This window comes from Chelonoidis abingdonii, chromosome 15 (genome assembly GCF_003597395.2).
Source record: "Chelonoidis abingdonii isolate Lonesome George chromosome 15, CheloAbing_2.0, whole genome shotgun sequence".
NCBI lineage: Eukaryota > Metazoa > Chordata > Testudines > Testudinidae > Chelonoidis > Chelonoidis abingdonii.
This window is the reverse complement of record NC_133783.1, coordinates 16,492,649-16,506,002: the sequence shown is the minus strand read 5'-3', so window position 1 is coordinate 16,506,002 and position 13,354 is coordinate 16,492,649. Positions and strand designations below refer to the sequence as shown.

Sequence of the window (13,354 nt, the reverse complement as noted above, 5' to 3'; positions counted from 1 at the left end):
TAAATATTTATAGATAAACATATTGTGCAGTAAGTGTAGGACACACTTGATGTCTGCTGTCTAAATAATGAATGACGAGAAACAGAAGATGGGTAACACATTTGTCCCATTGGTGTCTTTTAGTACGCAATCTGCTTTCAGAAAACATTGTACAACAAAGAATGACTGTGCTTTGGGACCGTTTATCATTGTTGCTATCCATTTGTTATTATCATCTTTATGGATCAGGGGAATAACTCTTTAAAAAATCAGTATAGAGCATTCCACCCCACCCCCACCCCCACAAGCTTTCAGTTTCCTATAGCTGTTTTTTTTTTCTTTTCTTTTTATGCAAAATGTTCACATCAGCCAGGCCAGTGCTGACAGGGTGCTTTGTTGGTTTCTGCAGGAGATGGAGAATGCATTGCCAGGATTCTCAGAATGTCAGGGGAAATCAGGAATGTCCACTAATGACTACACCCAGAATGTGGCTTTTAGATGCCAGGAAACAGTTGTGAGACTTCAACCAAGGTAGGCTTTAACTGCAAGAAATGCCAATGTATATGCTGCCTGCTGTATAAAATATTCAAGTTCCTGACTTTCATTGGCAGATGTATTCTTTATTTAGAGTCCTAGAGCTGTTTGCAGATAGTAAAGCAGTTGGAGACAACATACTTCTTTAACTTTAAATTTCCAAGCAAGATGAACATCTTTTCCCTCATCCTAATTCAGAACTTTCAATTCCCTGGGGCCAGTTTCAGAAACATCCTGACACTTTCTCCTCCTCCCTTGCCTCACTGATTCTCAGATCTATATTTCTACTGAGAAGTCAGGGAATGGCAAGCACAGGCATAGTTTTGATACTATGATTCACTTAGGGATAAATCAGGCCCTGAATTCAGTGGAATCAGTCTGGTTCCATCAGGGAGGGGTTCCATGCAGTGCACACCCCCTGCTCACCTCAGAGCTCCATGAGGATTCCCTGGGCCCTACACAAGAGGTGTTTTCAGTGCAGGTGACTACACAGATTCATGACCTAACTCACCCATTGAATGGGGCACAGCAGCCTGGGAGGTACTGTAGCCAAAGATCCATAGCAGCTATGAAGCAGCCCAGAGGAAGGATTCCTTTCTGTTTCTGCCTCCCCAGTGTCCAATGTGTTCATGTAGGTTATGTCACAAGGAGAAGATTTGGCCCTTATTGACAGGATTGAATTCAGTGTTGAAGATTACACTGTGCTGAGCCTGCAGTTCTTGGATCACCACTTTAAAAATCAGTCTGAAACACCAGATCTCTTGCTTAGAAGATGGCTCAACAACATTAAGCTGGGTATAATGGTTCTCTTGGGTGAACGTAAGAGGGACAGTTTTATATCCTTTCTTTGTTCACTGTCTCAGGTGGCACCCTGTCTTTAGTACTTTTAGTGCCTGAGTCAGGAGACAGTACCGACCCCAGTCACTCTGAAGTCCCTTGTGCAAACTGTCTATAAAAACATGCTGAGTAGTGTCCCTACTACACATTGCTGGAGAGTATTAGCCAATCTATGCAAGAGGCCAAGTGGCAAGAGGAGTCAAGAAAAGAATCACTTTTTAGAGGGCCTGTAGAAGCAGTTTCCTGCCCCAGGGTGCTGGATGGGTCAGGGGACAGCTAATGGAAATATATATAGTGCTTTTCCCTTCTCAGGCACTGGTTCAAATTGGGACTAGGTTAGTAGTGACAATTCTAGTCTGATGGCAGTTTGGTGCTTTATGTGAAATAAGCCGATTTCCTCCGGTTATGTTTTTTAGTAGGCAGCCATCCCAAATGACATTAATTCACACTCTTGGGCGCAGTCTTAACAGAGAGACTGAGGATTTAACTGGCTTTCAAAGTGAACTGCTTTCAGCCTCTACTGCTGGTACCCTCAGTATAAGTTGATGCACAGTAATGTGGACTAGATCTATTGAGGTTTACGCTGGTCTAATACCTGAGGGTGGGCACTAATAAATTCTCCAAGGGACAGTGTTGCAAAAATGCTGCAATCTGTCTTATGTCAGGATGGCCATAGAGGGCTAGCACAGGCTAAAAAGTGAGTGCTGCTGGTTAGTGGAGGTATGTGATCCTGACAGAATCAGGGAGGGTGCTGATGCCAGCAGTACACCTTGGCATAGGCCTGTATCTCAAAGCTATTTAGGTGGCTAACTGCCATTGATTTCAGTGGGTGTTAGATAGCTAAATACATTTGAGGATCTGGGCCACAGTTCCCCTGGCAGGAAGCTGCTACTTGCCTTCACTGTGCTAGAAGGAGGAAGTAGTAACACCACCTATTCCCCACTGAGGTGAGTTCTTGGGACTTAGCTATCAGTAGAAGGTGTAATTCATAGCTCCCTGCACTATGTTAAGTGAATCTGTCCCCTGGTATCTAATATGTTTCGGTTTTGAAAACTCATGTTCCATCTCCCAATTTGAACTAGTGTCTTAAAAGTTAAAAACTACTATGCATTTTCATTAGCTGCGCCCTGACCCATGTCCTTGGTAGCTAAACAATGCTTAGGAAGTTTTTTCTGACACAGAATCTTAAATGAACATATCACAAGGCAGCAAGGCTAAGAAAATGACTTGTTTTGGTCATTCCTCTTGTTAAAGTTTACTTAAAATACTGAGCACAATGGCATCCCTCATTTCAGAATTCAGACACTTATAGCACAGAGTTTCTCAAACTGGGGTGAGCAGACCCCTGGGCATCCTCGAGGAACCCCAAGGGGTCTACGTGCTGAGAGACTCTTCCCCCCCTCCTTCAACTCCTTCCTCTCCCACCCAGGTGTGCCTCCAGCACACACAAGAATAGGCTTGCCTGTCCTGGCTCCCCACTGCTCCTGAAAGTGGCGGGCACGTCCCTGCGGCCTGGGCTGTGGCAGGGGTGCAGGAGGGGATAGGAGTGCGGCACTTACCTCAGGACACTCCCAAAAGCAACCGGCACATTCCTCTGGCTGTGGCTCCTAGGTGGGGGGACCACTCTGCAGCTCCCATCGGCCAGGAACTGCCAATTATAGTAGAACCCCTATTAACAAATGGTAAGAAAAATATACAGTGTGCCTATTACAATCTTGCTAATGGATTGTACTACATCAAACAGTGTTGTACATACATACTGTGCTGTTAGTGTCCCTATAGTCATTGGTGAAATAAATTACTGAAGGTCAATACACCCATAAGCTCAGTATGTGGCACCTCTGCTCATTGCTTAAGCACATACACATGTACCTTGTTGATCAAGAGATAAAAATAATGGTTCATTGAACCAGTCGTTCATAAAATGAGGGTTCTACTGTTTAAGATCCTGTTTTCAATTGTTTATAACTTTGAAAAATTTGAAGCATCTGGGCTCAAATATTCCATGGTGAATGGTTGTCTCAGGCCAAAAAAAAAGGGTTGTGGGTTTTTGTTTGTTTGTTTTTAACTTACAGCAAAATTGGTTCAGCTATTTCTGAGAATGAGGCTAAAGGAAAATGTATTGTATTTGCCAATGTTAAAAAATTCTTACATCTGTTTTGTTGAGAAGTTCTACAGTATTTCCAGCTCTTGCAGTTTACTGCAAGTCTTATGATTTTTCTTAATGTCTCAGATCCTGAAGTCAAATGATTACGTCAGGGATTGTCTTTTATTCTGTGTCTGTGCAGAGCCTTGCACAATTTGGTCAAGGTGCATGACAAGGGCTCCAAGGCACTATGTTAGTACAAATAAATAATAATAAAAAGAACCCCAACTTTCATCGTAGTAGTAGTATTTTTAAATCTCATATTTTTAAAACTAGTCTCATGATTTTTTAGGACCTGACACATTATTTTTTGGATACTCAGGGTTGGCAATACTAGCTATAGCATGTCCATGCTTTGGAGCAGGGTTTTGAGATTTGGCAGGTGGGTCACCCTGGAGTCAGAGAGTTGCCTTTTGTTGTCCCTATGAAAATCCATCCAACTTTGCTGAATTATAAATCTCTGAAAATCACTGTTTGTACATGTACAATAAAGATTTGTTAGAGGCAGGTAACAAAATTCTCTGAACATGCTGTTTCCACTGAGCATGCTCCATCCTGTCAGAGCTCACAGAGTATAATCTAGCCAAGGGCTGAGTAGGACTTTTCCTATAATTGCTCATTCTGGTAGCCAGGTCCACTGTGGTACTGGGCACCAGAACTAGGAGTAGGGATACTCTCTCTCCTGTTCTCTCAGTACTCCCTGTGCTGGCACCCAGGCAATTTGGAGGAGGAAGCTGTCTGACTGAAATGCAACAGGGTGAGGAGTGAGGTGGGGTGAGGGGGGAGAAGGACAAGTATGGGGAAGAATCAGAAGGGGAATGGGACAGGAGCAGAGAGAGATATGGCCCTGCAGGAGGAAATAGGAGTATGGCATATGCATTATGATATGGTCTTTGATTGCATGGTCACATACTATTTTCCCCAGGTCAATGGGATTGGGCAAACCTCAACATTTTTAATGGAATTCAGTTCAGCTACCCCTCATAAAGCCCTCCCCTTCAACTCTTTCTACCTGATCCATATTAAACCTCACTCACTTTTTGAAACTACTGTTCCCCAACAGCCCTCTTAACTGTGTTGATCCTATTGCAAGTTCTCAGAAGGGCTTCAGTCTCTGTTGTGCTTTAGATGGCTTCTCTATTCCAGTTGCATATGCTCTGGGACTTCTTTGGTTAAAGCACCTATGAATGCATTTTGCACAAATGATCAGAGAAATTAATCCAGATAGTACAATAAGGCTTTAAGGACTCTGCTTTCCTGGTACTTTCCCTACCACTAATTGCTTCTTCAGTATCTTGCTCAGTGGAACAACTTCCTCCTCCTCCTTCCTGTTACTTTCAAGGCCTTCTTCTGATGTCTGTCACTGGCATTCTCCACTTCTTCCTCTTGATGCTGTCCTTTGACATCCATACCTGTTTGTAAAGCTTTAACCAATATCCTTACATTGATAACTCCTAGATCTGCCTCTCCAGTTGTGACCAGTCTCCATCTTTTATGACTCAGATCACTTTTATCTCCTCTCCAGAGCTTAATTCCTTGCTATGTCTATGCTTGTTTCCTTTCCTTCTCCTCATCCTCTACTCTTAGCCCAAGCTTCTCATCTCTATATTCCTTTTCTGTCCTTCTCTTACCTGCTTTCGTTCCTTCTTTCATGCAGTTTCCTATACCTGGTAATCCCCTTTCTTCACCTGTCTATACAGTTGCCAATTTTCAACTTGCACAAAACCAAACACCCTTGCCCCGCCCCACCCTGCCCCTCCTCCAAGCCCCCCCTCCAAGGCCACGCCCCTTTCACTTCGTCCCACATCCCTCTGTTGCTCGCTCTCCTGACCCTCATTCACTCGCTCATTTTCACTGGGCTGAGGCAGGGGGTTGGGGTGCAGGAAAGGGTGAGAGCACCGACTGGGGGTTCGGGCTCTGTGGTGGGGCTGGGGATGAGGGGTTTGGGGTGCAGGTGGGGGCTCCAGGCTGGGGGGTGGAGCCAAGGGGTTTGGAGCATGGGAGGGAGCTCCAGGCTGATGCAGGGAGTTGGGGTGTGGAAGGTGTTCTGGGACTCTGGGCTGGGAATGTGGGTTCTGGGATGGGGCCAGAAATGAGGGGTTCAGTGTATGAGAGGGGGCTCCAGGATGGAGCAGGGGGTTGGAAAGCGGAGGTGTGTGAGAGGGCTCCAGCTGGGAGTGCAGGCTTTGGGTTGGGGCTCGGGCTGAGAGGTTTGGGGTGCAGAAGGGTGTTCTGGTCTGGGATCAAGGGGTTCAGAGGGCAGGAAGGGGATCAGGGCTATGGGAGGGGGTCAGGGGTGTAGGCTCTGGGCAGCACTTACCTCAGGCAGCTCCTGGAAGCAGCAGCATGTCCTCCATCCAGCTCCTACATGGAGGCATGGCCAGGCAGCTCTGTGCACTGCCCCGTCTGCAGGTGCCACCCACGCATCTCCCACTGACAATGGTTCTCGGCCAATGGGAGCTACGGAGCTGGCACCTGGGGTGGGGGCAGCATGCATTGCCCCCTGGCTTCCCCTACACATAGGAGCCTGATGAAGGACATGCCACTGCTTCCGGGAGCTGTGGAGAGCCCACAGCAGGCAGGGAGCCTACCTTAGCACTGCTGTGCCGTCGACCAGACTTTTAACAGCCCAGTTAGCGGTGCTGACCAGAGTTCCCAGGGTCGTTTTTTGACCAGGCATTCCAGTAGAAAACTGGACACCTGGCAACCCTACCTGTCTACTGTCCTCCACTAAATCCGTTCTCAAAAATCTTTTTTTTATATAAAGCTATGTAAACATTGTGATATGTGCACTTATCCAAATGACTCCATGATCTTATTGCCTTTACCCTCATCCTTCCTCCACTACCTGCACTCCCCAGTGTTTGTTGTCTCTTCATTTTTGCATTAAATTAATCCTTGATCTTGTAATAGGACTCACCCAGGAGGACACTTACACTTGCATGTTCACAGTTGCAAGACCATGAGCCTTAGTTTATAAACTCTTTGGGGGAAGGACTAGGGGTGAGATCTGTGCTGCACCTCTGGGCAACCCTAGGAGGTGGCTTTTAGCCACTTTTGCGGCTCTGCAACCATGGACTGCTCCAGGAGCTGGAGAGGCCTGCAGTATAATTTAGATAGCCCTGGGGTCCTGTCCAAGCTACAGCAGCCTCCCCTGAATCTCCTGCAGTGCTGCCTAGAATTGTCACAGCACTGTACTGTGTGGTCCCAGCCTGATATACCCCTTCGTCCCCCAGTCCCACCCCCAGCACACCCATGGTGGTAGGGCTTCTGAGGGGGTCCTCAGAGAAGGCAGCCTTATGCCTGCTTTCTTTAGCTCCTACTGGGAAATCCTCCCCAGCAAGTCCTGGGGCTTTGAGGGCCCCTCTACACTGCTCTGACTCTTTTAGGAAACGTAAAGGGGCCGGAGCAGGGGTGAGACTCTCACTCTGAGTCTTCATCTGTTTTGTTAAGCAGAATGCGTCTCTATGATGTTATATATGGTCACATAGCACAAGCAGGCTTAAAAACAATGACACTACCCAACACAAATGCTATAAACAAGTCATGGTAAGGAACAATGGTCTGACCTGACAATTGACTGATGTTATAGCCATAATAGCATCGTGAGTCAGGGAAAATATTGTTGGATTGTATTTCATTGCTTTGAGGGAATCAATTATAAATTACATTGTGGTTCTCTAAAATCCACTCCTGTGGATTAGATTGTCAGAGACAAAATTGCCAGAGTTAAATTTCCTTTTTGAGTCTTTGTTTTAGGACATTCATTTATCTATGGGTAGAGGAAGAGGCAATTCTAAGTGTCTGCAGATAGGTGGAATGTTTGGTAGAGGTATAATCCCTGCTCATGTGAAAATACCTGGTGCTTTCTGCTTGCAGTATTTTCATCATTAGCAGAAAAGAGGTGTAATACCTTTGCTAGTGCAGGGTTGTCAATCTAAACAATCTGACTGAAAGTATAAAAAACTGACATCAAATTTATAAATAACTAATTGAAACACATTGCAAACTCTGTCTCATAAAAATGAGTTGCATATAATAAACACCAAACTAGGAGATATCCCCTTTCCAGCATTATTTACTCATTCTTTAGTCATAATTCAAGAGGATTTCTGCCAGAGTGGAGAATGTTATCAGTATGGTTCACGGTCATGCTGGAAGGGCATAATGAGTGGGGTCCTGCAGGGATCAGTTCAGGGTCTGATTCTGTTCAATATCTTTATCAATGATTTAGATAATGGCATAGAGAGTACACTTACAAAGTTTGCAGACAATACCAAGCTTGAAGGGGTTGCAAGTGCTTTGGAGGATAGGGTTAAAATTCAAAATGATCTGGGAAACTGGAGAAATGGTTTGAAATAAATAGGATGAAATTCAATAAGGACAAATGCAAAGTACTCCACTTAGGAAGGAACAATCATTTGCACGCATACAAAATAGGAAATGACTCCCTAGGAAGGAGTACTGTGGAAAGGGATCAGAGTGGACCACAGGCTAAATATGAGTCAAGAGTGTAGTGCTGTTGCAAAAAAAAGCAAACATCCTTCTGGGATGTATTAGCAGGAGTGTTGTAAGCAAGACACGAGAAGTCATTCTTCTGCTCTAGTCCGCACTGATTAGGCCTCAACTGGAATATTGTGTCCAGTTCTGGGCACCACATTTCAGGAATGATGTGGACAAACTGGAGAGAGTCCAGAGAAGAGAAACAAAAATGGTTAAAGTTTTAGAAAACATGACCTAGGAGGGAAGATTGAAAAAATTGGGTTTGTTTAGTCTGGAGAAGAGAAGACTGAGAAGGGACATGACAACAGTTTTCAAGTATGTAAAAGGTTTCTACAAGGAGGAGGAAGAAAAAATTGTTTTTTTTAACCTCTGAGGATAGGGCAAGAAGCAATGGGCTTAAATTGCAGCAAGGGAGGTTTAGGTTGGACATTAGGAAAAACTTCCTAACTGTCAGGATGGTTAAGCTCTGGAATAAATTGCCTAGGGAAGGTGTGGAATCTCCATCACTGAAAATGTTTAAGAACAGGTTAGACAAACACCTGTTAGGGATGGTCTAGATAATACTTAATTCTGCCATGAGTGCAGGGGACTGGATTAGATGACCCCTTGAGGTCCTTTCCAGTTCTACGATTCTATGTTGAATAGGACCATAAGCAAGTGAGACTTATGTGGCAGCTGTGCCAATATCCATTCAGTGAACAGACAGATAATGAAGTCCCAAGCAATTACCAAAGACGTTGAAGATAGCGCAAACCGTGCATAACCTCTGAAGATATAAAGAAGAGTAAAGTGTACGCGATTAAGGCTACCAAGCAGACCAGGGATCTCCAACTAGCTAAACAATCTTACTGTTCACTTGTTAGCTCACCAGCTTTTACATCCTGGGCCTGATTCACCGCTACATTTCTTCGAGTTCTGCACTAGTGTAACTCCAAGTCACTCCCATTGTCCATCAGTATTAAAATGTACTAGAGCATTTGTTTTAGGTTTATCATTTGTGCTATTTCCAAGTGCACAGAGATTCCAGCCCAACGCTCACTTTTTAAATGAACAACAGACAGCATCTGATTTTAATAATTTCCAACTCTGTTTTTGCCAGGCTATTGGTAAAAACAATGAATGCTTAGATAAAGTGAAACTTCACAGGCTGTCCATCTGTTGAATCAAGAGATTTTCCTGTCACTTGCAGCACGGGCATGGAACCTCAGACTGAGGCCATCCCTTTACTTGCCATTGCTAGGAGGCCGTTGGACAGGCTGCTGTGCAGAAACCTTGGTGCTTTCATTCTCCTTATTTACAAGCACAGTATGACACAAGAGTTGATAATGTCTTGTGCTGTCTAGTATGGCTGTGCCACTAACTGTTCCTTTTGTTTGATGAGTTTCTTCTTTATGTTGTATCATTTGTTTCCATTTGAGTGGAAACTTTAAAAAGTCTAAACAGTTCTGAACTGTGTTTTTTCTTTACATATACTGCTAGTCAGTGGGTTGCCGATGCTCAACACCTCTCAAAAATAGGTCATTTTTATTTAGATGCCTAAATATGGATTAAAGAACCACCAGATTTGAAAGTTTGGACTCAGTCCCTGCTCAGTAGAAGAATCTAAATTCATCATGATACAAGTGAGGTTCATATACAGATAAGCAGTGGGGGGAATAGGAGAGGGATGATGAGGTGACAATAAGATCACCTGTTAGACCATGTACACATCTTGATGGAGTCTGTTCCTTTACTGGTCCTTTCCTCCCACTTATTTCTCATAGGCAAGAGAGCAGAGGGTGAGTTTTAGGTGGGATTTGAATGCAGCAAGAGAGGTGGTCTGGTGAACAGGTTTGAAGAGGGCATTCTAAGTTAGAGCTTTGAGAAATGACTAGGGTGATGACCAGGTACTATCCTCTTGCAGCCTTTGCATATCTGCTCAGTCTTTGGAGCTGTCTGTCAAGCATATTTCATGAGCATTAAAGTCACTTTAAAATATTAAACACCAACTGCCTTGAGGAGACTGGTGCACCCCCATTAAAATTGAGTTTCTAATACTGTTGTTAGTATTTACACTGAATACTATTCTAACAGCCACAAATAATTGGATTTAGATTACTGGACAGTGCAGTCTGCATCTTTGGGAGATAAAATGTATAAACCCTCCCTAGCAGTAAATGTTGGGATTAGGGGATTACCTCCCCTTAACAAAAAGGATGGGAAAGCTGTTGTGTGAGCACTGATGTACAATCCCAGAAATGTTCTCTTAAAAATATTCTTCACATTTTAAATGCGATTGGCAATGTTTTAAAAAACGGAGAGTAATTGTAGAGTTATGTGCTGCATTACTCAAAAATGAGGTGGTAGTCTGTCCTTCCTTTGTTTATTAACACCCTCTTTTTCAAGCTCAATAACATTTCACTCCTTACGGATCTACTGTTCTTCTTATCCTAAAGAATGGGGAAAAAACCCTGGGAAAATTCCAGGCTTGCCATGTATTTAAAAGATGTGACCTACTCAAGCAGTTTGGGGCTGTAGCTTGTAGATCATTACCACTTTGACCATGAAATGTTTCCTCTCCAGCCAAAGATGCCTCTCTTCTCAGAAGGCAGTGGGTGTGTAACGATGGGTAGAATGTGAATAGGGTCTACATATGCCACTTCAGTTTACAAAGTAGCCACTGCTATGCTGGATGGGCTGTTTGCACACTAGAAATGTACACAAGCAAGCTGTTTTAGGGAACACACAAAGACTAATCTGAAGCTGCAGTGGGCCCTTGAAGAAGTAGTATCAAGTATAATATTTGAGTGCAGATGAAGGGATATGGACAAATTGCAGAGAGCCCAGTGGAGGGCAATTAAAATGATCGGGTGCTGGGGCACAGGACTTACGAGGAGAGGCTGAGGGAACTGGGCTTGTTTAATCTACAGAAGAGAAGAATGAGGTGAGATTTGATAGCAGCCTTCAACTACCTGAAGGGGCGTTCCAAAGAGGATTGAGCTCAACTGTTCAGTAGTGGCAGATGATTGAATAAGGAGCAATGGTCTCAAGTTGAAGTGGAGGAGGTCTAGGTTGGATATTAGGAAACACTATTTCACTAGGAGGCTGGTGAAGCACTGGAATGGGTTACCTAGGGAGGTAATGGAATCTCCATCTTTAGAGGTTTTTAAGGCCTGGCTTGACAAAGCCCTGGCTGGGATGATTTAGTGGGTGTTGGTCCTGCTTTGAGCAGGGTGGTGGACTAGATGACTTCCTGAGGTCTCTTCCAATCCTAATATTCTATGTTTCTATGTATTTTTTCAATCCATCGATCCAGAGAATTTGCTTCATTAGTCCTTATGCATTTTTTCAAATATCTACAGTGTTTACAGCATCTATAATTAAATGTTTTATTTTATTTCAAAATATGACTTTAAGAATAACTTCATGTATGATCTGTAATTCACCTCTTCTGGCCTTGTTCATAAGTAACTGCTCAGAGCTGTTAAAAATTGACTCCACCCTGCCACTGGTAGGAGCTGTATTTATTTTGATGTTTATCCTTTTTTTTTGGTCATGTCCACAAACTTTGAAGATATTCCATATGGGCCTTATGTCATCTACATCACGGTAAGCCAGGAGTATCTCTGCTGAAATCAGTGGAGTTACACTCCTGTGTAAGTGAGATCACCAATCAAGCTCTTCAGATATTTACTCTGCCTCTTTTTAAAATATGAAAAGTAGCAATAACACAGAGAATTACATTTTTCTTATTTTTCATGACCTAGATTACGTGGAAGGCAGAGTTGTCTGCAATTATTTAAAATTTCTGTTAGAGCTTAAAGCAATTTTAATGCATGAGCTCAGGTGGAAAAAAAGGGTTTAATCCTGCTGCTTTTGAGGATAGTGGTTGCTTTGTAACTGATTTAAATGAGAGCAGAAACAGGCCCTAAGTTATGAAATTACATGTACTCTGTTGCCAGGTTACCATCAGTCAATTTGCATTTACCTAGCAGAGCTATTAAGCTTAATTGTTAAAAAGGACTATGGGGTGTTTTTAGCTCAACATGCGCATGTAACTACCATTAACGTAAATGGTCTTCACAGAGTGGAAAAAATATTTTGCTGGCCAGGGTAACTTCAGGAAACATCTAGTGTGTGTGAAGAACACAGCTGTGAGAGAGTATTAACTCCGGTATTATTTTGTACAATACAAACAGTGGAATGCAAGACAATCACACACCTAAAATGCAGACAGTAGTACCAACTGAGACCAACAGATGATGCTTTAAGGGTATTATAAAGTTCCCCCTTCCTCCCTGCACCATTGCTCCTTAGACTACACGTACTAATGTTTTATCCAGTCTAGTTTTAAAAGTCCCAAGCACTGGGGCTTCTCCACTTTCCTTGGGAGAGTATTCCCTAGCCAAATATGTCTCACCATCAGGATACTTTACCTGTTATTCAGCCTACATTTTCCTATTCTTTGTTTCATCTCATTATGCCTAGTTATATCCATAGATACTGTATCATATTAAATAATTCTGCCTCTTTGGTACTTACTACTTGATAGCTGCCCTTCACCCAGTTATTGATCTTGGCCAGGCCTATAGACTGTTTGGAAATGATACTGTTTTCACTTAATGCGAAGGTGGTTTAGAGCTGTACGTTGTGGGAGAGCATGAACTGCAATTCAGCAGTCTCCCCTACCAGATTCCAGTAGAAGTTGAACAGGATGATGGAGAGGATGGAGCCCTGAGAACTTCCATAGCTGAAGGGTCATGAAGCTGTCTGGGTACGTCTACACTGAAATTTGACACCTGCAGCTGGCCTGTGCCAGCTGATTCGGGCTCACAGGACTTAGACTAAGGGGCTGTTTAATAGTGATGTAGATGTTCCAGCCTGGGCTTCAGCGTGGGCTCTGTGACCCTCCTACATCACCGGATCCTAAAGCCCAGACTGCAGCCCAAGCCCGAACATCTACACTGCAATTAAACAGCCCCTTAACTTGAGCCCCATGAGCCCAAGTCAGCTGTCATGGGCCAGCTGCAAGTTTTTAATTGCAGTGTAGACATACCCTCTGAGTGCAGTCAATTTCAGGGATTACTGAAGTGCTTAAAATTAAGCACATCCATAAATGTTTGCAGGATCAGGGTCTGATTCTGTCATTCTTTAAAAAAGAAATAATAATAATTAGAGCCTTCAATTAATCACAGTTAACTCATGTGATTAACTCAAAAAAATTAATCATGATTAATCACAGTTTTAATTGCACTGTTAAACAATAGAATATCAATTGAAATTTATTAAATATTTTGATGTTTTTCTACATTTTAATATATATTGTATTCTGTTATGTAATTAAAATCAAAGTGTATATTATTCTTGATTAATTTT

The 13,354-nt window shown here is 43.2% G+C and overlaps 1 protein-coding gene across 4 annotated transcripts in view; it reads left to right on the top strand.

The window, feature by feature from the left end:
• Positions 1 to 13,354, top strand: part of FAM13C (family with sequence similarity 13 member C) — a 247,065-nt gene that overhangs the window by 140,739 nt on the left and 92,972 nt on the right. For all 4 annotated transcript variants that reach the window (XM_075072582.1, XM_075072581.1, XM_075072580.1 and 1 more), the window contains exon 7: positions 389 to 510. In XM_075072582.1, coding sequence (XP_074928683.1) covers positions 389 to 510 — 122 coding nt within the window. The remainder of the gene's footprint in view (positions 1 to 388; positions 511 to 13,354) is intronic.